The following is a 24897-nucleotide window of genomic DNA, read 5'->3' on the forward strand; positions in this document are numbered from 1 at the left end:
AAAACTTAAAAACGTTAATTTACATTTGCAGTTTTCATTGTATGAAATACTTTCTTGTGTGTGCATAAGTATGTACATTTCAGTTCCATAAGCTAAAAGTGGCCACAGAGGGTAATAATACCTCATAATGATATCTCTCAGTTCCTGAGAATTTCTTCCTGTTAGGCAGTTTAAACCTATTTTCTCATTTAAACAACACTCCAAAGCAGGGCTTCATTTACCTCAATATCAAGCTGAGGAAAATGAGTGTCAAAAAGTAGAGAAGTTGAAAAAAAAAAAAAAAAAAGTAGAGAAGTTGAAACAGTTAACTGCAGTCACAGAGCAGGCAGGTGATAGAGCTGGGATTTGAACCTTCATTAGCAGTAAGCAAAACCTTATGCTTTGAACATAGTTAGAGTCAAGTGATGCCAGACTCAGCTGAAATGTTGCTGACACAACTGAACATCCCTTGGATATTGCATAATCATGAAATAACATTATAGTTCCAAAATATGGCCCTTCTAGCCTAGGAGTCTGCCTCAAAGGAAATTTGGGGGCCTACATGATGACTCAAAAAAAAAAAAGATTTTCAAAGCTAGATCACTTTGCAAAATTTGTTGTAAAACACTATTTCTATGTATATTGAAAATACTTCCAAAATATCTTGAACATTTTCTTTTTATTTATTTTTAAAGATTTTATTTATTCATTCATGAGAGAGAGAGAGAGAGAGAGAGAGAGAGAGGTACAGACACAGGCAGAGGGAGAAAGCAGGCTCCATGCAGGGAGCCTGACGTGGGACTCAATCCTGGGTCTCCAGGAATCCACCCTAGGCTGAAGACGGCGCTAAACTGCTGTGCCACCCAGGCTGCCCATCTTGAGCATTTTAAATGTGCTAAGACGTTTGGGCACCATCAACAAAGATCCCAACTTTAAGCCAATTATCAGCTCTGAAAACTGGGGTTTATTTGGGGACCATGAGTAAAGCATATATAGAAATGTTTTGGACTTTTACAACTTCTTGGTAAGTCTAAAATTTTATTCAAATTAAGAAGTTTAGTTTGAAAAAAACTTTGCATTCTGGCCTTAATTTGGATGGGTTTGAGTAATCCGCCACTATGGATAATAGGCACATTTAGTACAAGCCAGCATTTCAGTGAACCACAACTTATGGTTCAGCTTTTTTTTTTTAATTCCTTGTTGCTGTTTCTAATAAAGCAAGATGTTAAAGCTAACTACATGCTCTATTAATTATATGAAGGTGAACTTGAGTCATATTTGTTACTGAAGATGATTAATAATTACCAGTTCTGCACACGTATCTGGTGCATTTCAGTAAATAAACAGGGTACGTTGTTGGATAGTAATTGATTAATTAGCACATTCATCCTACACAGCTCAATGGTCTAAGGATGCTGAGTTTGAGATATTGCTCATAATTATTACAAGAAACAAATCTGTTCCATTTTTCAGTTTATTCTTCTGTATGCTAAGATTTTTTTTTCTAAATCGAATGTTTAATGGTTCAAAACCTTATAGGTTTTATTCAGATAAATCAACTCATGAAGAATTGCTAGTCATAATCTCCAGAATCTTGTTTTTGTGTGAACTAGGGTGAAAACTTTTACAAGGCTAATGTTAACATTAGATCTTGCTGTTAAACTGGATCAAATACTGTAAATATAGGGCACTTCCCTACCATGCAGGAAATGCTCATTGAGCACCTATGCGCAACAGGGGCACTGGAATCTCATTTGCTTCCCAACCACATCAAATAAGCTCAGGATTGCAAGTGTCATCAGGTTGGCACTTCGCAGCACCAAGCAAATATACTGTGCAATCTTCAGAGAAGTATAACAGCATGTATTGTTTGCTGATTTGACTATGCAGTAATTTAGGATTTTTTTTCCCCGTCTTTATTAAGCCAGCATGTAGTTGAGAGAGCTTCAGACAGGGAATCAGGAGTCCTAGGTTCTACTCTACCTGTATTCTTTCTTGAAGAAGTTCTGTGATTCTGAGCACATCACTATTCCTTTCTCTAAGCGTGGATCACTCATCTGTAAAATGACGGTGTCAACCAGGGACAGTGAGGTATATGAGGAGCCTAGGCTGCAGAGACAGATAGGGCTAGGTCTATCTGAGTCTGGACTCCCTGTTACTATTTTGGAGAAAATTATATATTTAAGTTCTTTGAGTTTCTTCTCTGTTTACTTTGAGTTTATTGCAAGGATTAAATGACATATGAAAATAATTTATAAAGTTCCTGTGAATATAAGGCATTGTTAATATTATTAATAACTATCTTACCTCATTGACCTTAACATGGCTTTTTAAAAATATTTTATTATTCATGAGAGACACAGAGAGAGAGGGAGAGAGAGACAGAGACACAGGCAGAGGCAGAGGGAGAAGCAGGCTCCATGTAGGGAGCCCGACATGGGACTCGATCTCGGGTCTCCAGGATCACACCCTGGGCTGAAGGCCTGAAGGTGGTGATAAACCACTGAGCCCCCAGGCTGCCCCGACCTTAACATGTATTTGAAGGATGCATCAGAGTGCCCATGTACTGGTCTAACAATAGGGGATTATTAACATCCTTTATGCCATTATTGAAATCTCATTGGATAAGAATTTCTGATATGTCGTCATAATTTATTGCTAAGTGAAAAACACAGTCTGCAAAACAGTATTTCTGGTATGATCCTATTAAATTATACATACAAAGATAAAAGATTCTATATAATAGGAACTCAATATATATTTGTTAAACAAATGCAATATATGTATTAATGGAGCATCTCTTACTAGTGATAGGTGTACTGTTGTAGGAGCAGGGCTGTGTCTTTACACTTACAATCCATTCAGTGAGACAGATAACAAAAAATAAACCTATTTTGTAATACTACATATTGTTAAGTGCTTTGGAGAAAAATACGGTAGAGTTAAGAGGATGGAGAGTAAGGATGGGTGCTACATTAGGGAGGGTCCCTCTGGTCTAGTGACAGTTGAGCAGAGACTGAATACAGGGAGTAAATGAGCCAGGCAAACTTCTGGAAGAAGAGTGTGCCAGGCAAAAGGAATTGCAAATCGAGAGGCCCTAGGTAGGAATGATAGCAGGTATCCCCCCAGATTTAAGTAGTTCTCCCTAGGTGGTGAAATAATTGCTGATTTTTTTAATTGTTGATTTTTAAAATATGTTTTATTTTTAAGTAATCTCTATACTCAATGTGGGGCTCAGTCTCACAACCCCAAGATTAAGAGTTGCATGTTCTACCGACTGAACCAGCCAGGTGCCTCTTTTCAAAAAAAAAGATTTTTTTTTAATGTAATCTCTGCACCCAATGTGGGACTTGAACTCACAACCTCAAATTCAAGGGAGTTGCATGCTCTACTGACTGAGCCAGCTAGGTGCTCTACCTCCACATTAAAAAAAAATGATTGTTGATTTTTAAATTTCTTTCCTACACATGCCTGTTTTTTAGAAGTTTTTGTTTTTTTAAATTATTTGGTTAAGAAGCTATGTAATCCTTTTTTGTATCATGAGCATATGTTTCTGTAATTAGAAAAATTTTAAAACTGTACAGGTATATTGAAAGACAAAGTCATCTTAAGAAAAATATTCATAAGTGGTTTTTGTTTTCATGGTGTTGGTACCAAGAATCTAAGCTGTTAGAATAAAGGAAGCAGAGAGATTTCTGCTCTGGCAACTTTAAAGAATTGTTTTAGCCATAACAATGAGTGTGGGCTTCATAAAGGGATAGAGAATCACTGTACTTTCAGCTCCTTATTCTAGCCCCTCTAAGAGATAGCAGAACACTTCCTGGAAAGACTGGCCTGACTGACTACTTACAGACATGGCCCAGGAAACACTGCATTTTAGGAGTCTTTAAAATATGGAATTAAAGATGCCAGGTTAAATTAGTTTCCGAGTTTTATGTCTCCTTTATGCAGTTCACTGGGGACTACATCTGCTATACAGCAAAATGGAGTGTTGCAGAATACTTCATCCATCTCTTTCTGAGTCCAGGTACAAATTAAAGAAAAGCCCAGAGACTGTACTCCAGCTCTCCATCCTGTCCCTGCAAAGCAGGTGTAAAAAGAAGATATACTTTGGGTTTACAGAAACAAAAATGCACATTGGAAGCTTTGATTTTCATTTCTATCCCATCTATTTGCGCTAAGATCTTCTAGGTACACATTAAATCAGTTCAGATAAAATGCTTTCAAAATAAAATGTTTCCATTACTTTAGGTGAGTAGCAATACCTAAGAGAGTACAAGCAAAAACCAAAGAATGAATGACACGATCCCAGTCTAAGTGATATATTTGGCTTGCTACTATCTTTAGTCAAAATGATTCCTTCTGAGAGGAAACTACATCTCAAGGAACTGTCTTAAAATTATAAAACATTTTGTAACTCTTTAAAGTCACAGCTGGCAGCCCCGGTGGCCCAGTGGTTTAGCGCCGCCTTCAGCCCAGGTGATCAAGTCCCGTGTCAGGATCCCTGCATGGAACCTGCTTCTTCCTCTGCCTGTGTCTCTGCCTCTCTCTCTCTCTCTCTCTCTCTCTCTGTGTGTCTCTCATGAATAAATAAATAAAATCTTTAAAAAAAATAAAACCCCAGCCATTTTGGATAGTAAATAGAGACACTTAAGAGGCTGAACAAAGTTACAAAGTATTATCCGTGATTTCAGATAAATGGAAGAAGAAAGCTAAAAGAGTTTACCTCCCTGTGTGGTATCAGTGGTTTTGCCCTTTTGATACTTTGATAATGGTTGGCATAGAATCATTAGAATTGTCAGGAAGTTTAAATATCAGTTCTGTTTTATTTTACATACCAGAAAGCTGAGGACTAGAGAAGAGAAGTTACTTATCCATTAAGGAAAGAGCTGGAAATAAAACCCATTAAGACCTTTAAATCTAAAATGAATGGTGTGTGTGTGTGTGTGTGTGTGTTCACAGCCATTTAGGAAAACTGCAAATGCCACCTAATCACTATATGTCCCTTCAAATATTTGTAGGTAAAAGAATTTACCCTTTCATGCATCTCTGTTTACATGAGCAGATACAGCACTAAAGTCATAGTCCTGTGAATTCTCAAATATCCAGACTAAGGGTATTAAGCTTAGACTGAAACTTGCAATCTGTGATGCTAGGGAACAAGCCATTGCTAACTGGTAACAGCTTTGGGAGCTTGGAGGAGGGAGATGGTTATGACATTTCCACTGCATGTCCCTAAGTTCATTATCACTTTTGATAGCAGAACTTATAATGAAGATCTTCATATATTTTTCTTTCCCAGACTCCCCCAAATTAAATTTTTGTTTCATTTGCTCCATTAATTAAAAACAGGTTCATTATAAAAAAGAAAATACAGAAAGAAGGAAATTCCATCATTAAGAAGTAGCCCCTATTAACAATCTGCGGAGTATCTGTGTCTGAGTTGTGTCTGTGTGCATGTGTGTGTGTGTATGTGTGCATGCATACATATATGTCATATTTTTTAATGTTATAACTGGAGTCCTAGTCTTCATGCTGTTTTAAAATATGCTTCCTAGGGGCCTCTGAGTAACTCAGTCAGTTGGACATCAGACTCTTGATTTTGGCCCAGGTCATGATCTCAGGGTTGTGAGGTCAAGCTCCACATTAGGCTCTATGCTCAGTGCAGAGTCTGCTTGTCCTCCCCTCCTCCTTGTACCCCACTCTCTCTTTCATTCTCTCTCTAAAATAAATAAAATCTTGGAAAAAGAAAAAAATACATACTTCTTAATGATTAAATGCCATTTCATTTTCTTATATTCTCATAGTTCATTTTTTTTAAAACAGCTTTTTGAGATATAATTGACCTTCAAACATTGCACATATTTAAGGTATATAGTTTAAGAAGTTTTGATGTATGTATACATCCAAGAAACCATTTTCACAGTCAACATACTGAAGCTAAAACAACAACAACAACAACAACAACAACAACAACAACAAAATACATAGTGAAGCTACCCATCACCCCCAGAATCTTCCTCCTGCTTCTTTGTAATCATCCTGTTTCTCCTCACTACCTCGCCCCAGCTTCCCACCTCCAGGAAACTATTGATTTGCTTTTGGCACTATAGTTTGTATTTTTAGAATGTTATGTATGTGGATATGCACTCTTTTTTATCTAAGTTTTTTTCATGCAGCACAATTATATTAAGATTCATTCATGTCTTTGATTTTTATCAACAACTTGTTCCTTTTCACTGCTGAGTAGTATTCTGCTATAAGGATGTCCCATAATTTATCCATCTACATTGTGGTGGACATTTGGATTACTTCCAGTTTGGGGCTATCACAAAGTTGCTATGAAGATTCATGTACAAGTCTTTGAACGGACATATACTTTTTTTCCTCTTGGGAAAAATAAATGTCTAGGAGTGGAATAGTTAGATCCTACAGTAGTTATAATAACCTATAATTTTTTAAATGGTTGTATAGAAGTCTTTATATAGCTATTCCATAATTTTTTTAAGGATGTGGAGCCTGATGTGGGGCTCCATCTCATGACCCCAAGATCATGACCTAAATTTTTTTTCAAGATTAAGGGTTAGATATTTAACCAACTGAACCACCCCAAATTATCTCCACCAAACCACCACCAAAAATTATCTCCCTATAATTTTTAAGTAATACCTTATTGTTGAATGTTTAGACCTTTCTGATTTTTCACTGTTCTTGAAGATGAATCTGGTTTTTTGGCTTAAAAATGTGGCTATGTATTTTCAACTTAAAAAGAAGATGAGTAGAAATGCATTGTAAAGGGGACTTGGAAGTCCTGTATTGTTAGATCATTTTAAATTTTTCAGTGATTCCAAAATAATTATTTTATGACCTCTGCTGGGAAGCAAAGCAGCCTGAATCTTTAAATGAACCAGAATTTGAATTTGAGTTTGAAGTTATTTTGCAACCAATAGAAGTTTTGCTGTTTTGTTGTTAAATTCATGGGACCATGATTTTATCATAACATTCTTTATGAAGAGACTACAATAAATTTGGGTGTGACCTTGATATCTAGGAGCTATAATTAGCTATACTATACTTATACTTTATAACATTTTATTTAAAATTCCTGAAATATAATGTTTTACTCATTTCTGTCTCACATACATGTATATGATATATATGCTGGGCCACTGTAGAGGCCCAGGTCTGATCTCAGGGTTGTGAGGTCAAGCTCCATGTTGGGCTCTATGCTCTGTGCAGAGTCTGCTTGTTGTTCTCCCTCTCCTCCGCATACTCCACTCTCTCATTCTCTCTCTAAAATAAATAAAATCTTGGAAAAAGAAAAATATATAAACTTAATGATTAAATGTCATTTCATTATCTTATATTCTCATAATTCATTATTAAGTAAAACAAAATGTTTACAGAATGGTAAAGAAATGCTTGGGGAGAAAACCAATGTAAAAAAAAAAAAACCTAAATCCAAAATGCTATTTTATGCATAGATGCCAAAGTTTTATTTTTCTGTGCTATGTTTAGGGTTTTCTTATAACCAAACAAAAGTTGTTTCTACCAACAGATTTTTAAACAGCAGGGACATGCTTATTATTTATTGTTTTGGTATCTTTTCCTCATTTACATAAATACCCCAGCAACCAGCAGTTTAAAACTAATAAAAGCCAGAGTCCTCCATCAAGTGCAATAAAGTTTCACAACCATGAGTTAGACTGTTAGAGTGAAAAATAAACCTATATATGTGGTTATGAAGGGTTTTTTTGGGGAAAGTGTATAATCACATTTCAAAGTTAGAACTTCCATTTGAAGTAGCAGTGCAATAATAATACTTAAACATTTATGTGGAATGCTTCATCTTGGAAACACTCTCCTTACATTGGCTAATTAATCTCTACTGCTTCCCCAAGGAGCAGGTATTACTATCTGCCATTTTTTCTAGTTAGAAAATTGAGAAAGGTATGACCAGCCCAAAGAGAGTGAGGGCTGGGGAGACAAGTTTCTGGCCCTTATTATTCTGTGACTCTTTGGGATGTAACTCCTAATAGAATGCATCTAGTTTCTGTTCCACTTTAGTAAAACCATCAGTAAAACAAAGATGTAAATAGTAGTTCAGTCTACCTCATGCTTACAGATATAATCTTTACCCTCCTGCGGCTTATCTTTTGGAAAGAATGGGATACAGAAAAGATTTGGAAGATCCACAGTACATTTCATCTGCATTTGCGATGAACTGAACCAAACTTTTCCCAGTGAGAAAGCGGTCATATGCTCCCCCCAGCCACAACTTCCACCTTACCATTATCTCAGCAATTTATACTTTTCCAGAAAAAATTTACCATGATCAGTACATTTAAAGAGTTGAACAAATCTGGTATGCACATTGAAGCCAGAGGAACAGTAAAATAAAACTAGTGAGCATTTACATTTTTGGAAATATAATTAATATATGCTTGAGAAATTCTGAAAGATAAACATTTAAATGTTAAAATACTTATTACTTTCCCCACAGGGACAGTGTTGGGAATTAATGAGATAACAAATGTAAAGTGCTTTGAGCTCTTTAGAAGAAAGGTGCCAGATGCATAAAAATGATTATTAATTGTTAAAGCTATCAGATGGTTACTAATATATTACTTCTGATAAAATACGTATTTTTATATCTGAGAAATAGGATGATTGCAATTCTTAGGATGATATAGCCAAAATAGTGCTCCCAAACGTCTCCTAGGTTACTCTACATTTTCTTGGAAGTCAGTTCTTAACCTTTCCTCAGTTTCTTGACTTTATACACATTTTCAAACAAACTATGGGGCATGACCTTCCCACTGAAGTCTTACAGATCCATCACCATGAGAGAATTCCACTGACACCACATTCTCTTCTGATTTCTTTGATTACATAATTGTTATGCCTCATGATACTGTCAGTTGTGCAAGGTGATTTTATTAGCAGGAAGCATAAGTGAAACCATCCTTTAAACAACACTAGAATTTGTTATAAAAAAAAAAAGGTGGGTCCCTTGTGTGATCTGGGATAAGTGAATCTGAACTTCCTACTCTATACAACATGCTAGAATTTGTGGTAAAAGAGCAAATCCCCAATTTCGTTTGGTCTTGAGATGTGCAGAGATACCCTCACAAAATCTCAATGTCCTCATATGTAAAATGAAGACAGCAGTAGCAGAGACCCACATGGGGTTGTTGGAAAGATGCAATAAAATAATGTGTATAAAGCTTCTAGTACAGTACATATTTAGTCTATAATAAGTGTTCATTAAAGGTAAATATAAGTAGATTACAGGAGATAGGAAAAGTAGATAACAGTTTGTCATTAAATTTTACCTATTTGGTTTCTTTAAAATCAATATAAAATGGATAATATATTTAAAGAGACATCCTCTTATCAACAAATAATTTTCCTATTTAGAATTGTAAAGCTCAGTAATTCATCTCAATTAATTTTTGTTTAGGATACATTGTATACATATGTGATTTTTTTTTCAAACTTATCTTAGTTTACCAGTAGGACAGTGTCTTTGCTACATATATGTGTTAAAAGATGATGGACTATGCTTCTTTTCAAATGTTCTGTAATTAAAACATTTCACTAATTTAATCTGGTCCTCTGGCTTCTTCCACTTAATTACTTGAAGTGATTGTTTTATTATACCAAATTTTTTCCTTTCATTTTGAAGCTGTAGGTTTTTAGGTAGAGAACCTGAAACAGGCATTCTATGGTGTACGCTAATGAGAGATGCAAAGAAGGAAAGTGCATTGTCTGAAAAAAACCAGCCACGGTGGGTTTAAAAAAAAAAAAAAGGTACAGGAGAGTGAACTCATTTTACTATTGCCAGCAGCTTGAGGCTCGAGAGTGCTAATCAAAATTCACATACAAAACTTCCCTGATAGATTTAACAGTTTTGTACTGTTAAGAGGGGTTCTCACCATGTGAAAGATGCACTGCTGTGCTGAACAAAACAGAGACAGTTTTCTTTTAAAGTCCAGAGCAGATGAGAGCCATAAGGAGACAGAGGGTTTCATTTACTCTCAGGACACGATTGTGCCAGTGAACTAATGAGTCTCTTGGACCTTATGTTGCTCTGGCTTCAATTGAGGCGAGACTCTAATGGCCATGTAGTACTTCCTATCCGTCAAGTGTCTGGACAATGGGCCCCTCATATGGATTAGAATGATCTGGCAAGAAAAAGAGGTCATCATTGTACCTAGCACAGGCAGGAAACCTGGCTAATTAATGTATTTCCAACTATAGCAAAACAAAAGCTGACACACACAAAAATGTTGACTTTATTGCAGGAAATCTTAGCTTGTGGCTCAGGCACTGTTAAAAATTATTGAAATTCCATACATAAAATGATACTCCTAGTTTCCCCAACACATTCACATGTTTTTAAAGATCTAAAGGTATTCTTTAAAACGACTGTGCAATTTTGGTATTGTGACTTGCATATTTTACCCTTCTGTAAAACTGGATGATATTGAAATATTTTGAACAATTGAGAATCAAATGCTAAGAGTATCAGCGCTGCATAATTTTAACAATTTGCACTTTAAAAGGTATTGTTGAATTATCATAAAAATCCTACTGCTGTATTAAATGGAGAATTAGAGATTACAAATGTTTATTCAAGATAGAGGGCTTGAGTTACCCTATATATTAAACTAAGAGCAGATACTGCCACCTAGATAAATTCTGATGCTTTGGTTAACTAGATGTTGGTTTACCTTACTTTTTGAGAAATGGCAACAAACAGTAGTGGCTTGGTACAAAAAAAAAAAAAAACAATGAATGATAAAGGGTCACTTTAAAAACCCATGTAAAAATAATTTTCTTAGGGAAAAGATGACCCATTTTGCCAAATAGCAATGATTAAGGCTTTATTCAATTTTTTAAATGCAGAAGACAAATTACTCTTAGAAATAGGAGGAGAAAACTTTGTAAGGCATAAACAAAAGCTCCATAATCCTGAAGTTTATAAAGAGGTAGAAGAGACATGCTATCAGTAAGACTCGTAACTTTCTTGTTTTATTATTTCTTCCTGAGTTCGGGAAGAAGAGGAGATTGTTCAACACCTCAAGTAAAAGCACAAATAGGTTTTAGTTTAATAGGTAAAATAATATCACTTAATATTTTTTTCTAAAAAGAGCATTACATTATAATCTGTTTTGATAAACCTCCTAGCAAACAAAGCAAACTAACTCCACTCCCCACTCGTATTCCTAACAGCAAAAAGAATGTTGCCTTTTTTTTTTTTGACTCCAGATTAGAATCCAAAATCAGCAATATATTCCAGGAGCATTCATTTATCAGGTTTAGAGAGGTTTTTTATCATCTTTGGACTGTTTTAGCTCTTCTTCAAATCTTATTTTGTTTTCCTCTGTTACTCCTAGAATGGCTTCAATGTCATCAATGGCAGTCTGTAAATGAACAATAAAAATAATATTCTTTTTTTTAAAAATAATATTTATTACTTAAAGACCTCTTACAACTCTTTCCCCCACCTTAATTATTTCTCCTTTTTGGATTTGAATATAATTTAGACTAGTTAAACTCAAAGTGTATTTTGCCAACTAGCACCCATCTGTGTCATCAGTCCTGAAATGAGTAAAAAAATTGAGAGTAAGAACTTGGAAACCTTTATAGAAATTTTTACAGCACTAAATCAAACCCAAAAAATGGGCTTCTATTTTATACATCTTTAATTTATTTCATTTTTTAAGTAACTCCAGAAGTGCTGATCCTTGATAGGTTGGAAAAAACAAATTCACTACAGATGATTTGAGAAGCTCTTGTCTAGTCATCCTTAAATGAGGACTAGTAGACTGATGGGAGTATTTACTCCCATTGGTTTTTCCCATTGGACAGAAAAATGGCACCTTTCCCATTTATTTAGCTATTTTTTTATTGAGGTAGTATTCACATACCTTAAAATTCACTCTTACAGAGTTCAACTCATGGTTTTTAGTATACTCACAAGAAACTATCATTACTATACAATTATAGAACATTTTCATCACCCTATTTAGAAACTCTGTGCTCATTAGCAGCCTTTCCTCATTTTCCTCCTCCCCAAGCTCCTGACAATCTCTAATCTACTCACTATCTCTGTGGATTTGCCTACTCTGGATATTTCACATAAATGGAATCATACAATATGTGGCCTTTTGTGTCTGACCTCCTTCACTTAATGTTTTCAAGGTTCATTTGTGTTGCAGCACAGATCAGACCTGCATTTCCTTTTTATATCTGAATAATACTCCATTTTATCTATTATCTATTTTTACTTTGATTGTTTGCACTTTAGGTATTGTACCTAAAAAGGCATTGCTAGCTACAAGGTCATGAAGATTTATTTATAGCTGTGTTTTCTCCTAAGAGTTTTTTATTTTTATTTTTATTTTTCCTAAGAGTTTTATAGTTGTGGCTCTTACATTTAAATTTTTGATCCATTTTTATTTAGTTTTATATATGCTGTGGAGTAGAGGAACAGCTTCCTTCATTTGTATGTGGATATCTATGTTTTGTGTTTTCTCCAGTACCATTTGTTAAAAAGACAGTTTTTTTTCCATCAAGTTGTTTTGGCACCCTTCTTGAAAATCAGTTGACTATAAATGTATGAGTTTATTTTGGACTCTGAATGATCTATGTCTATTCTTGTGCCAGTACCACACTGTCTTGATTACTGGAGCTTTGTAGTTAAGTTTCATATATTGATTTAAAAAAATATATTTTATTTATTTATTTTAGAGATAGAGTATGGAAGGGGTGGAGCAGAGGGAGAGGGATAAGTAGACTCTGGGCCAAGTGTGGAGCCCCACTCAGGGCTCAATCCCATAACCCTAAGATCATGACCTGAGACAAAATCAAGGTCAGATGCTTAACTGACTGAGCCACCGGGACACTCCATTGTAGTTAAGTTGAGAAGCATAATTCCCCTTTGTTGTTCTTTTTAAAGATTATTTTGACTGTTTTGGACCCTTTGCATTTCTACAGGAATTTTAGGATCATTTGGTAAATTTCTGCAGTAAAGCCAGCTGGGATGCGGATAGGAATTGGTGTTGAATCCATAGATCAATCTGGGGAGTATTATTTAGATCTTCTTTCTTTTATGATGGACAGATCTTGTACTTTTTTCTATTAAATTTGTTACTAAGTATTTTATTCTTTTTGATGCTATTATAAATGGAATTTTTAAAAAAGTTTAAATTTAAAATTAAATTTATTTTTGGATTGTTCATTGCTAGTATATAGAAATACAATATGTCTCTGTATTGATCTTGGGTCTTGCAAACTTTCTCAACTTGGTTATTAGATCTAATATGTTGTTTCTGGGTTCATTAGGATTTCGTAAGTACAAGATCATGTTATTTGTGAATAGAGATAGTTTTACTTTTTTCTTTCTAATCTGTATGCCTTTTATTTATTTTTCTTGCTTAATTGCCCTGGCTAGAACCTCGAGTACAATGATGAATAGAAGTGGTGAGAGCAGATATCTTTTTCTTGCTCCTGATCTTAAAAGGAAATCTTTCAGTCTTGCACTGTTAACTATGATGTTAGCTATGGTTTTTCCCTAACCCATAGGTTGAGGAAGTTCCCTTCTAATCATAGGATGAGTGTTTTTAGGAAATTGTGTTATATTTTGTTAAATGCTCTATCTGCACCCCCTTCCATTTTTATTTAGTCTTTGTAAATCCTTTATAGAAGGATTGAGAAATTGCAACAACAAACAGTAGTGGCTTGATACAAAAAAAAAATGTTGTGTGGGTTTAAAAAAAAAAGGAAAAAAAAAAAAAAAAAAAAAAAAAAAAAGGTGCAGGAGAGTAAACTCATTTTACTATTGCCAGCAGCTTGAGGCTCAAGAGTGCTAATTACTAAAATGAATCTATTCCACTTTTCAGGTTTTGTCATTATTTCTACTTTGTTAAGATTTAAAGTTTTTACCTTTAGACATTTTGGTAAGAGTAAAAAATATCAAGATAACATTGTTTCACTTGAGAAGGCTAGAAACCATGAGATTTAAAAGCTACTTGGAAACATCTGACTTGAGAAGGCTAGAAACCATAGGATTTAAGCTACTTGGGAACATCTGACTTTTGATAATTTTGAAAGTCAGGTAAATGGCAGAGAAATAGCCTTCATTTTGTCAGTAGTATTTGACTCTGCTAACCTCATGTCCAAGCTTGGGGTTTACCAAGTCTGTGTGGTTTTGAAGATAAACCACCTGTCTTAGTCTGCAGGCCCAGGCCTGCTATAACAAAATACCATAGACTGGGTGGCTTAAGCTGCAAAAATTTATTTATTATGGTTCTGGAATCTGGGCAGTCTCAGGTCCAGATGCCAGCCAATTCAATTCCTGGCAGGAGCTCTCTTCCTGGCTTGCAGACAACCATCTCTTTGCTGTATTCTCTCAAAGTGGTGGGGGTGGAGACAGGTTAAGAAAGCAAACAAACTCTCTGTTCTCTTATAAGGGCACTAATCACATCAGGAGGTCCCCACCCTCTTGACCTCATTTAAACAATACACCTCAAATGTCCCTTTACCATATATCATTACATTGGGGGTTAGGGCTTCAACATGGAAATTTTGGGAGAACATAATTTAATCCATAGCACCATTTGATTCTGGTTATTATATTTGGATAGACTAGACTGATCATGTGCTTAGAATTTTGCACATGGCAGTAACTGATGAAATGATGCTAGCTGACAGTAACTTAGAATATAAATGAAGAGATAGATGCTTTCAGACCAGTGAAAGCTGATGCAACACTGGGCCTATTTTTCATTGAGTCTTAGTCATGTTGTAGGAAAAGCAATGGTCATTCTTTCAACTCATAAAATCACATTGAAGAGGAAAGCATTATCATTATTATTACTGTTATTAGAGAGACCAGGCCCTAGTGCAAGGAAAATACATTCAAAGTTTACATTTTTAGCTTTCATTGGGCTTTCCATTTAAGAGAAATATCACATGTGGTTTCCAATTGAGTCCTTTGAGTTACTTGACCTGTTCAAACATGATGAAGGCCCATGCTGGGAATCAGATGCAGATTTTGGTGATCAATACCAGCTGTTCACAGAAACAGACACAATGATCAATGGAACAGAATAGAAAACTCAGAGATGGACCCACAACTATATGGTCATCTAATCTTCAACAAAGCAGAAAAGAATATCCAATGGAAAAAAGACAGTCTCTTCAACAAATGGTGTTGGGGAAACTGGACAGCCATGTACAGAATGATGAAACTGGACCACTTTCTTACACCATACACAAAAATAAATTCAAAATGGATGAAAGACCTAAATGTGAAACAGGAACCATCAAAATCCTAGAGGAGAACACAGGCAGCAACCTCTTTGGCCTCAGCCACAGCAGGATCTTACTAGGCATGTCACCGGAGGCAAGGGAAACAAAAGAAAAATGAACTATTGGAACTTCATCAAGACCAAAGGTTCTAAAAAAAAAAAAAAATACCAAAGGCTTTTGCATAGTGAAGGAAACAATCAAGAAAACTAAAAAATCTATGGAATGGGAGAAGATAAAGGGGTAGTATCCAAAATCTATGAAGAACTTATCACACTCAACACTGCAAAAATACATAATCCAGTTAAGAAATGGGCAGAGGATATGAATGGACATTTTTCCAAAGAAAACATCCTTATGACTAACAGACATATGAAAAAATGCTCAGCATCACTCATCATTAGGGAAATACAAATCAAAACCATGATGAGGGGTACCTGGGTGCCTGTTAGTTAAGCATCTACCTTTGGCTCAGGTCATAATCTCAGGATCCCAGGATGGAGTCCTGCATTGGGCTTCTGCTCAGTGGGGAGTCTGCTTCTCCCGCTCCTCTCTCCCTCTGTGCTCACACACACTCTCTCTCCAATAAATAAAATCTTAACAAAACAAAACAAAACATGATGAGACACTACATCACACCTGTCTGAATGGCTAAAATTAACAACACAGGAAACAACAGATATTGGTGAGGCTGGGGAACCCTCTAACACTGTTCGCAGGAATGCAAACTGGTGCATCCACCCCGGAAAACAGTATGGAGGTTCCTCAAAGAGTTAAAAATAGAACTACTCTGTGATCCAACAATTGTACTACTAGATATTTATCCAAAGGATACAAAAATGCTGATTCAAAGGGGCACATGCACCCTGATATTTATAGCAGTGTTATCAACAATAGCCAAACTATGGAAAGATAAAGAAGATGTGGTATATATACACAATGGAATATTGCTTGGCCATCAAAAAGAATTAAATCTTGGCATTTGCAATGACATGGATGGAGCTAAAGTATATTAAGTGAAATAAGTCAGAAAAAGACAAACACCATATGATTTCACTCATATGTGGAATTTAATAAATAAAACAGATGACCATATGGGAAGGGGAACAAAAAAAAAGAGAGGGAAGCGAACCAGAAGATACTCTTAACAATAGAGAACAAACTGAGGGTTGATGGAGGGAGGAGGGTTGGGGATGGGCTGAATGAGTGATGGGTATTAAAGAGGGCACTTGTGTGATGAGCAGTGGGTGTTATATGTAAGTGATGAATCACTAAATTCTATACCTGAAACCAACCCGACACTATATGTTAACTAACTAGAATTGAAATAAAAAATTGAAATAAAAAAAATACCATGTGTTCATCTCTGTTCAGCCTGTGTTTCAAAAACTCTTGTGTGGTTCTTGTTCCTGTTTTCTTGTTCTTGTTCCTGTTTCTAGAGTTTGGAGACTTCTGATCAATTACATACAAGTAGTTTTCATGGACCAATATCTTTAAAGGCCATTTGGAAGCTTCAAACAGGTTAGTGATGAAATTTCTGCTCCACTTTGAACAAACAGGGTGTACAAGGCCCATGTATATACTGAGGGGTTTTTCTGTTTCTCCCTACTATGTATTATCCTTCCTGGGGTCTCAGAACTCCTCTGGCTCTAGAAACATGGCCTCCCCCAGGAATCCTTGGCCAGACACTGCATTATCTGAAATGTAAATAGGTTACATTCAGGATTTTTTTGTGGTGACTGTCTCTGTTTTGGTTTCATTGTGACACTTCAGCTTCACCTCTGATCTCAGAAAGCCCTGTTGTCTTGTAAACTGGGTTTTGAAATGGCAGCAACTTAAAACAAGTCTACTATATTTCAAAGAAAAAATTTCAAACTATTAAATTTAACTAACAGGTTCAGTGGGAACCTTATAATATTGACCCTGTGCATTATAAGATCTGTACTGCTTCACAATAAAAAAAAAATGGTTTAGCACTTGTTTACAATACAGCATGAGGTATTTTCAGTCCTTGTATAGAAATTAACCAGAATCGTTAGTTAATTAACACCTCACCTTAAAATTGGTCTCGCCTTGCATATTAGGTGCTGATATTTCTTGATGGATGATGAAGAGATTTCGAGCAAAGGTCATGAGGACCCCCTGGAGATCTTCACCGATTGTTCTGTTAATGATATCCAAACAAATGAGTTTACCAACGATTCCCCTCATATGCTTAAAAACAATCACCCTCTCATTTGTGCCTGTCTGGTGGTGGAATTTAATGAGTATTTTCAATCTCACAAGGTGGCAATCTTCAGGGAGATATGAAAGATGAGGCTCCATTTTAACTTGTCAACAAAGAGGATTTGTGTAATAAATATTTTTTATTAATCAACTTAGCAGAATATAAGAATAGCTTCAGTCATTCCTAGCAAAAGGCTGCCACTGCGCTAGGATAGTAGTATTAGCTCATTTAAAAAAATGTTGAAATCAGCTGAAGAGAATTGTTGCTAAGTATAATTCATACCCAACAATTTCCTTGTCTACAGAGATACTTGCACCCGGTATTCTGGAGACTTTTGTCTGGGGCTTATTTTCTATTTATGAGTATGCTCCATCCATGTTCCTAGGAGAATGTGTCTCATTTCTGAATAGCCAGCTTTATAAAGCTGAACACACACTTGAAGATTTCAGAGATAATTTGCAAACTATCCTGTAAAATTACACAGTGGTCAGTGAACATTCCCCAACAGCTGGATTGTTGTTAAGCTTTAACTTTGTAACAAAATGCAGGGTATTTTTTCTGGTTATTTTGTAAACTTTCTGTATCAAAGGAAAAAAAAACCCAGATTAAATGAATGGATTGATTTTTAAGAATTGTTCTGTCCTGAGGGTACAACACAAAAGAGCTGCCTCTTAAGGCAACTGCAAAGAACTTGGGTTACTTCCTTCCCAGTTGTTACCTGTAAAATAAATCATTTTAGAGTGTAAGGCTTAAACACCCTTAGAATGGCTGCCGTCCAGCCTGATTAGGCTTTTTTCCTGTAGGTCAGGCTAGGAGCAGAAAGTTTCCCAGGCCCCAGGACAGGAGACTTTGTCCTGCCACTGGCAGTGTGGCTTTGGGAAGAAAGCAGCTTGAGCTCTCTGGGTCTTTATTTCTTTTTTCTTTAATGAAGGAATTGGACTGGATTAGTGCTTCCAAACTTTTGGAGTTACAGTCCCCAAATCCAAGGACTGTCTACTCTTGTTTCTCATAGTTAGTGAACATTAGTATTATTGCCTTTTTTAAGAGAATAATAGCCAAAGGCAACTTAGAGTCCATAATTCTTAAAAGTGATTTGTACTTTATTGCCACAGAGGCAGTATGTAATAGACACCGGGCACTTTTTAAAACAGCAGATTCCTGGGCCCCAGCAGATGAATAAAATCAGAATCTTTGGGTTTGGGATCCAGGAATGTATAGTTTCACTGAGACCCCAGATGATTCAGATAGCTAGCTAGCTAGCTAGCTAGATATAGAAAGAAAGAAGATTGAAGCCCATTAAAAAATTTGTGTGTGTGCGCGTGCGTGTGTGTGTGTGTGTACAATGCTGGGCCCACACATGGATTCATGGCCTCTTGCCATCTCTCCTTAGTCTCCTGGGGTCCATGGTCCCCAGGTTGTAAACCAAGAGACTGAATAAGTCTTTTTCCATATTAATTCATTTCTAGAATTTCCTTCATTTTTCCTTCCTTGAAATTTCTTGAATTCTGCTATTCACAGAAATATACCAGTATAAATGGAGTCAGTATGAAGTTATTCTGGCAAAGCCAAACCACAGAATTCTGGTAAGGTCATCCCTCTGGGAGCCCTTCCTTTTCCTAAAGAGGTGGCTGACTTACATTCTTCACCTGATGTGAACTGATTGTAACAAAACCAACCAACTCGTGAAAAGCCTCTCCTTAAAGCTCTAGAGAAAATCCACACAACACAAAGAAAGTTTGTATTTGCTCATCTTTTCTTTTTCAATATGAGTTCTAGAAAAGACTTTCTCCTGGTCATTGTCTATTAAATAATTTGTTCTCAACCTCCATGTCCATGTATCAGTGCAATTCCTGATGTACTAACTGTAATTCTGCCCATTTATCACATACCTAAGAAAGTACAGCTGTATGCAAGTGAGAATTTCGGGGGTAATCTTTTTTTTTTTAAAGATTTATTTATTTATTCATTCAGAGAGAGCGAGAGAGAGGCAGAGACACAGGCAGAGGGAGAAGCAGGCTGTCCACGCAGGACGCTCGACGTGGGACTCGATCCCGGGTCTCCAGGATCACACCCCGGGCTGCAGGTGGCGCTAAACCGCTGCGCCACCAGGGCTGCTCTCAGGGGTAATCTTGAATCCTACCTAATACTCAGAAAAAGTAAATTAACGCACTTGGTCTAAACTTGCATGGGTAGTGATGAGCTTTACAGTAGGCTGAGAATCTCTATTCTATAATAGGGTTCCCCAGGTAAGGTAGCCATACCTTATGGGAAAAGTACACTAGATTCAAGGTCCGGAGACACTCATAAACCACATCTCTGTTTGAACACCCAGTTTGTTTTCTACACTAGGAGAGTCAATTAATCCCGAGGGTCCTTCCTTTCCCCAATATTCTCTGGTTCTATGGCTGGAGGGAAAGGATGAGAAAGATGAGATAGGAAATAATAGACAAGGCTCTAGAATCTTCAGGAGGCCCACATGCATCAACAGTGCCCTTTCTGTAGGATATGTGAGTAGCAGTACCATCTAGAAGGTACACCAGCAGAGCTATTTCCACCACCAAAGCTAGCCTGCAGGTCAAGATATTCCTGCTTGAAGTCTCAGGAGCAGGTGTAGGGATAGGGTAGTTGGGCGAGCTCCTCTTCATCACCAGTCTAATTATTCATTCTGTAGGCTTCATCATCAAACCAACTTTGCTGCTTAGTTTGATGATTGGGGAATTTCCTTTCTTACATAAGTATCTTCTGTCTCCTAAATTCCTTGATGCTGTCCTCTTGCCTGGTTCCTTGGTGCTCAAGTACCCACCTGGATACATCTTGTGACCCATGCTGCAGGAACTTGGCCATCCCTGTTAACACTATCCCTGTCTCAACCTGTCAGTTGTAGGATACCAGTTCTGTTCCTGCATGTCAGCCTCTTCTGGGTTCTGCCACTTGGTGACAGGCTTTCTTCATGCCATCCCCTTACTGGCCTGGGTCTGTAAATGCAGCTTCCTCTTTGAGCTCCTATGGTGGTGCTCCTCCCAACTAACTCTCTGGATATCTGTTCACTCTCTGTAGTTGACTTTTCTTGATGCTGTGAGCTGTTGCTCTTTGGGACGATGTCCTGGTGCCTGGACTCCCTGGGTAATTGGCTTCCCTGGCTGCTCTCCTCCCTTTACCTGAAGGGTCCTGTCCCTCCCAGCTTCATTTCAGCGCATGAGAGGTTGTGTAATTCCAGTCCTGGCCCAGCTTGTTCTTTGCAGTTTACCTTTCAGACCAGCCAGTACCTGGTAGGGCAGGGTTCATGTTTCTCTGTTCTGATTTCTAGTTCTTATACTTAACTAACCTACTTCTCTGAATTCCTGAGCTTAGACATGTACTTGGACCTGGAACTTTACCTGCTTAATTAGACTCATAATTCTGAAAATACAAAGTTCTTATACCCCAGCTTGCCAACTTTAAATCCGCTGACTGCTTGATTCTGTCAGTCCTGGTGACTGCTGGGTGGCCTGTGTCCTGCCACAATCCTGGGCACATTAACTCCTTTACTTATTTACTAACTGTCCACCCATGACCATGTCAGTTTCATGAAGGCAGGGACTTTCTTTTGGTTCACTGCTATATACCTAACACCTACAATGGTACCTGGCACTGTTGATAAAATACTTTTGAATTTTCTGGTAGTGAGGATAGGGCAGGGGGAAAGTGGAGGGATAGAACATTACTGGGAAGCAAAGGGCAGCTCCTTCTCTGCACATGCACAGAGGTATCCCTGGCTCTGTTTTCCTCCTGGACATGAATATCCAGGCAGATAAGATGAATGTATACTTGTTGGGTGTTAGGTCTTATTCCTGTTGCTCTCCTGACAGCATAACAAGAGTGAGGAAGACAGCTTACAATGAACAGTGAAGGGACTCTCCTAACACGACCCAGTAAATTTTACATGTTTATGGGACTTTGGGGAAAGGTGGGGACTGGAAGGGATGACTCAGCCAGCCAGCTCTCCACTCAAGTGAAGAGAAGCATTTAAGACTTTAAACACTAGGTTGAACTGTTAGCCACATTCTGGCTACAAAGTGGGGGGAGGCTGAATATCACTGCACTGATAAGGGCCTCTCATAAGTGACAATGCTGTGGTAAAACAAAGGACCGTACTTAGGAAAGGGGAGTGCGTGTCCTGTGCATGTCTTTGCCCATTTCAGTGTGCAACTCTTGGGACCAGTTTCCAGGGGATTGAGTACCTAGGAGAAACTGAGGCTACTCGGGACATTGGTGCTTAGTAGAGGAATTAGCTCTTACTTGGTTTTTCATGAGACGAGATCTTAGTGTATGTATGCATTTCAACTTGAGGCCACAATGTCTACACTGGTATAGAAGTCACAAGGAAGAAAAATATAGGCAGAAACAGTTTCCCAGTAAGTTAAGATAATTTAAAAGTGTCAAATGGCCATATTCCAAGATATGAAATAAGATCGTGTCTCTAAAGTACAAATCCTAGATCAGAAGACAAATTTGCTAGCTCTCCAGAATATGCTGGGGAGAAATTTGCAGGAGATAGGAAACAGAGCAGCCTCCTGAGTGCTGCTGGTAGGACTCTTAGCATACATGCATCAAGGGCTGACTGGAGCTGAGGAAGGGCTATGGACCCTGCCTTTTGGGGGAGCATCTTGCCAAGTCACCAGAGCACTTTTCTAAGCATACCAGAATGACACCTGCCCTTCTACAATATGGATGTCTTATCTGGTTACTCCTCAGTCAGATTTATTGTGTCTTATATGTGTATGTGTTTGAGTATAATATGTTGTTGGAACTAGCCTCTTTCCCATAAATTTTGGATAATTAATCAGTTATATTTATGAACCCCCACTGACACATCTAAAGTCATTTTATGAAATACTTGAAGATCTAAATAAAACAAGATAGACTTCCAATAAATCAGTATGCTGATTAAAATGCATGAGAAGCATCATTCTTATTGGATGGTATAGTCTATTTTCATAGTTTATCACATCTCATAGACACACTTCATACTCACAACATTCCCAACTTGTTTCTCTTCAGGTGTTCATATAATATAAAAACAGTTCCTTGTCTCTCCTAGAAAATTTGAATAGGGAGAAAAGAAATAGCATATTGTCTCAGAAGCAAAGAAAACATACTACACTAAGACCATTAAGACTGATTGGAATTAAAATCCAGAGCTACCTTCAAATATTGTGAAAAGCACATTTTGGGAAGCTGTCTCCTGAATATGGAATAGATACGTTCTGGAACAGCAATGTTGTTGTTGTTAATTTAGATATAATTTCCATATAACATTGTGTAAGCTGAAGGTATATGCCTTGATCTGATACATTTATATATTGTGATATGATTACCACTGTAGCCTTAGCTAACACTTTTATCACATTCTATAATTATTTCTTCTTTGTGGTGAGGACATGTAAGATCTAGTCTCTTTGCAGTTTTGAAGTATATAATACAGTATTATTGACTATAATGACCATGCTATGCATTAGATCCCTAGAACTTACTTGTCGACTAGTTGCAAGTTTATACCCTTAAATGGTATCTCTGCAATTCTCCTACTTCCCAGCCCAATAACCACAATTTACTCAGTTTCTGAGCTCAGCTTTTTTAGTTCCAAATATAAGTGATATCATAAAGTGTGTGTCTATCTTTTTTATCTCACTTAGCATTATGCCCTCAATGTCCAATCATATTGCAAATGGCAGGATTTCCTTCATTCTCATGACTGAATGATATTCCATCATATATATACATACATACAAAATATTTTCCTTATCCATTCACCCATCAATGAACACTTAGGCTCTTTCCATGTCTTGGCTATTGTGAATAATGCTACAGTGAATATGGGGGTACAGATAGCTTTTTGAGATACTGATTTGGTTTCCTTCAGATATATGCCCAGAAGTGGAATTGCTAGATCATTTGATGGTTATATATTCAATTTTTTGAGGAACCCCTACACTGTTTTCCACAGGGGCTGAGCCAGTTTGTATTCCCATCCACATGCTCAAGGGTCCTCTTTTCTCCATAGCTGTGCCAAAACTTGTTATCTCTTGTCTAGGGCAGTGTTTTGTTTTGTTTTGTTTTTAAATATGATCTTCAGAACATCTGCATCAGAATTATCTAATGTGCTTGTTAAAAAGGCATTTTCATAGGCATCATCCAAACTCAAGATCTTTGGGAGGTAATCTGCCTTTCAGTTTACTTCCTGAGTGATTCTCATGCAAATCAAAATTTGAAAACCACTATTCTGAGAGCAATGGGTAAAAATATATAGGGAAACAATTTATTTTGTGGAAAATAATTTGTATTTCAGTGGAAAACTAAGTGTGGTCTATGGCACACCCTATTGCCTTGATTCTATGGAAGAGATTTACAATTCTCTAAATTGTGGGTGACTGAGAGACAAATTCTGGGAGAGGTTCAGTTGATTTTCCTCATCTGCTCCCCTCATGGAAAAACCAGTTTTTTCTCTATTTGCATGTCCATTTCAGTATTCCTGATCTATAAAGATGTCTTGGGTTTTTGGATTTTTTTTTTGTACTGGTTTAACATCTGTCTGATTTTTCTGTTAAGTAAAATACTATGTTTTTATTTTTGGATGTGTATAAGAGGCATGATTTTATCCTTTTTTGAAAACTATCTTTAAACCGTTTTCTCCAAATAAATAAAAAGTTAACTCTGGAGTTGTCCAGTAGTGGAAATGGCTGTCCTGTGAAGTTGTAAACTCATCATGCAAGGCCTAAAAAAGAACTATTTTCAAGATTTGGTAAAAGAAATTACATGTTAGAATTGAGACTGTTGACTCATTTTGTCGGGGAACCCGGGCATTAGGACAGGCATTGGATTAGAACAGTGGCTTTCAATGCTAGCTGCATATTAGAGGCATCTGAGTGCTTTATTTTGATTCTTAAGATAATGCATTATAATATTTTTTATCAGTATTAGTATTTTTGGTGCTCCCTTAAATTTTGTGCTCTGAGTATGGGGCCTCACTTGTCTCATCCCAATCCCAGCCCCACTGGCCTTCTGTACTTTTTAAAGCTCCTCACTCAAGTCATTCTAATGGGCAGTCAGGGTTGAGAACCACTGACTAGTTTATCTGTAAGGTATCCTTTGCATCCCTTTCTGTACTGTCCAATATGGTAGCCACTAGGCACATGGGGCTACTGAGAACTTGAAATAAATATGAGTGGTCCAAATTGAGATGCACTATAGCTTTCAAAATCTGAGTACAAAAATGTAAAATTATGTCATTAATAACTTTTATACTGATTACATATTGAAATATTAGTTTTGTTTGAGGAGGGAGCATCCTTTTCTTGATACTGATTTCTGAATCAGTAGGTAGGCTAGGTCAT

The 24897-nt window shown here is 36.9% G+C and overlaps 1 protein-coding gene and 1 long non-coding RNA gene across 11 annotated transcripts in view; one reads left to right on the forward strand and one right to left on the reverse strand.

The window, feature by feature from the left end:
• Window positions 1-24897, forward strand: part of LOC121482764 — a 93321-nt gene that overhangs the window by 8032 nt on the left and 60392 nt on the right. For 5 of the 6 annotated variants that reach the window (XR_005985620.1, XR_005985615.1, XR_005985617.1 and 2 more), the window contains exon 3: window positions 16737-16818. The exons of the other annotated variant lie outside the window; for it this stretch is intronic. This is a non-coding gene — a long non-coding RNA (uncharacterized LOC121482764). The remainder of the gene's footprint in view (window positions 1-16736; window positions 16819-24897) is intronic. 6 annotated transcript variants of the gene reach the window in all.
• The window catches only part of IQCH (IQ motif containing H), a 200001-nt gene continuing 185945 nt past the window's right edge, over window positions 10842-24897 (reverse strand). For all 5 annotated transcript variants that reach the window (XM_041740511.1, XM_041740529.1, XM_041740525.1 and 2 more), the window contains 3 exons: window positions 22539-22600; window positions 17353-17461; window positions 10842-11408 (listed from right to left, as the gene is read on the reverse strand). In XM_041740511.1, the coding sequence (XP_041596445.1) occupies window positions 11304-11408; window positions 17353-17461; window positions 22539-22600 (276 nt within the window). In that variant the 3' untranslated portion in view covers window positions 10842-11303. The remainder of the gene's footprint in view (window positions 11409-17352; window positions 17462-22538; window positions 22601-24897) is intronic.

Source organism: Vulpes lagopus, chromosome 2 (assembly GCF_018345385.1).
Source record: "Vulpes lagopus strain Blue_001 chromosome 2, ASM1834538v1, whole genome shotgun sequence".
Classification (NCBI taxonomy): domain Eukaryota; kingdom Metazoa; phylum Chordata; class Mammalia; order Carnivora; family Canidae; genus Vulpes; species Vulpes lagopus.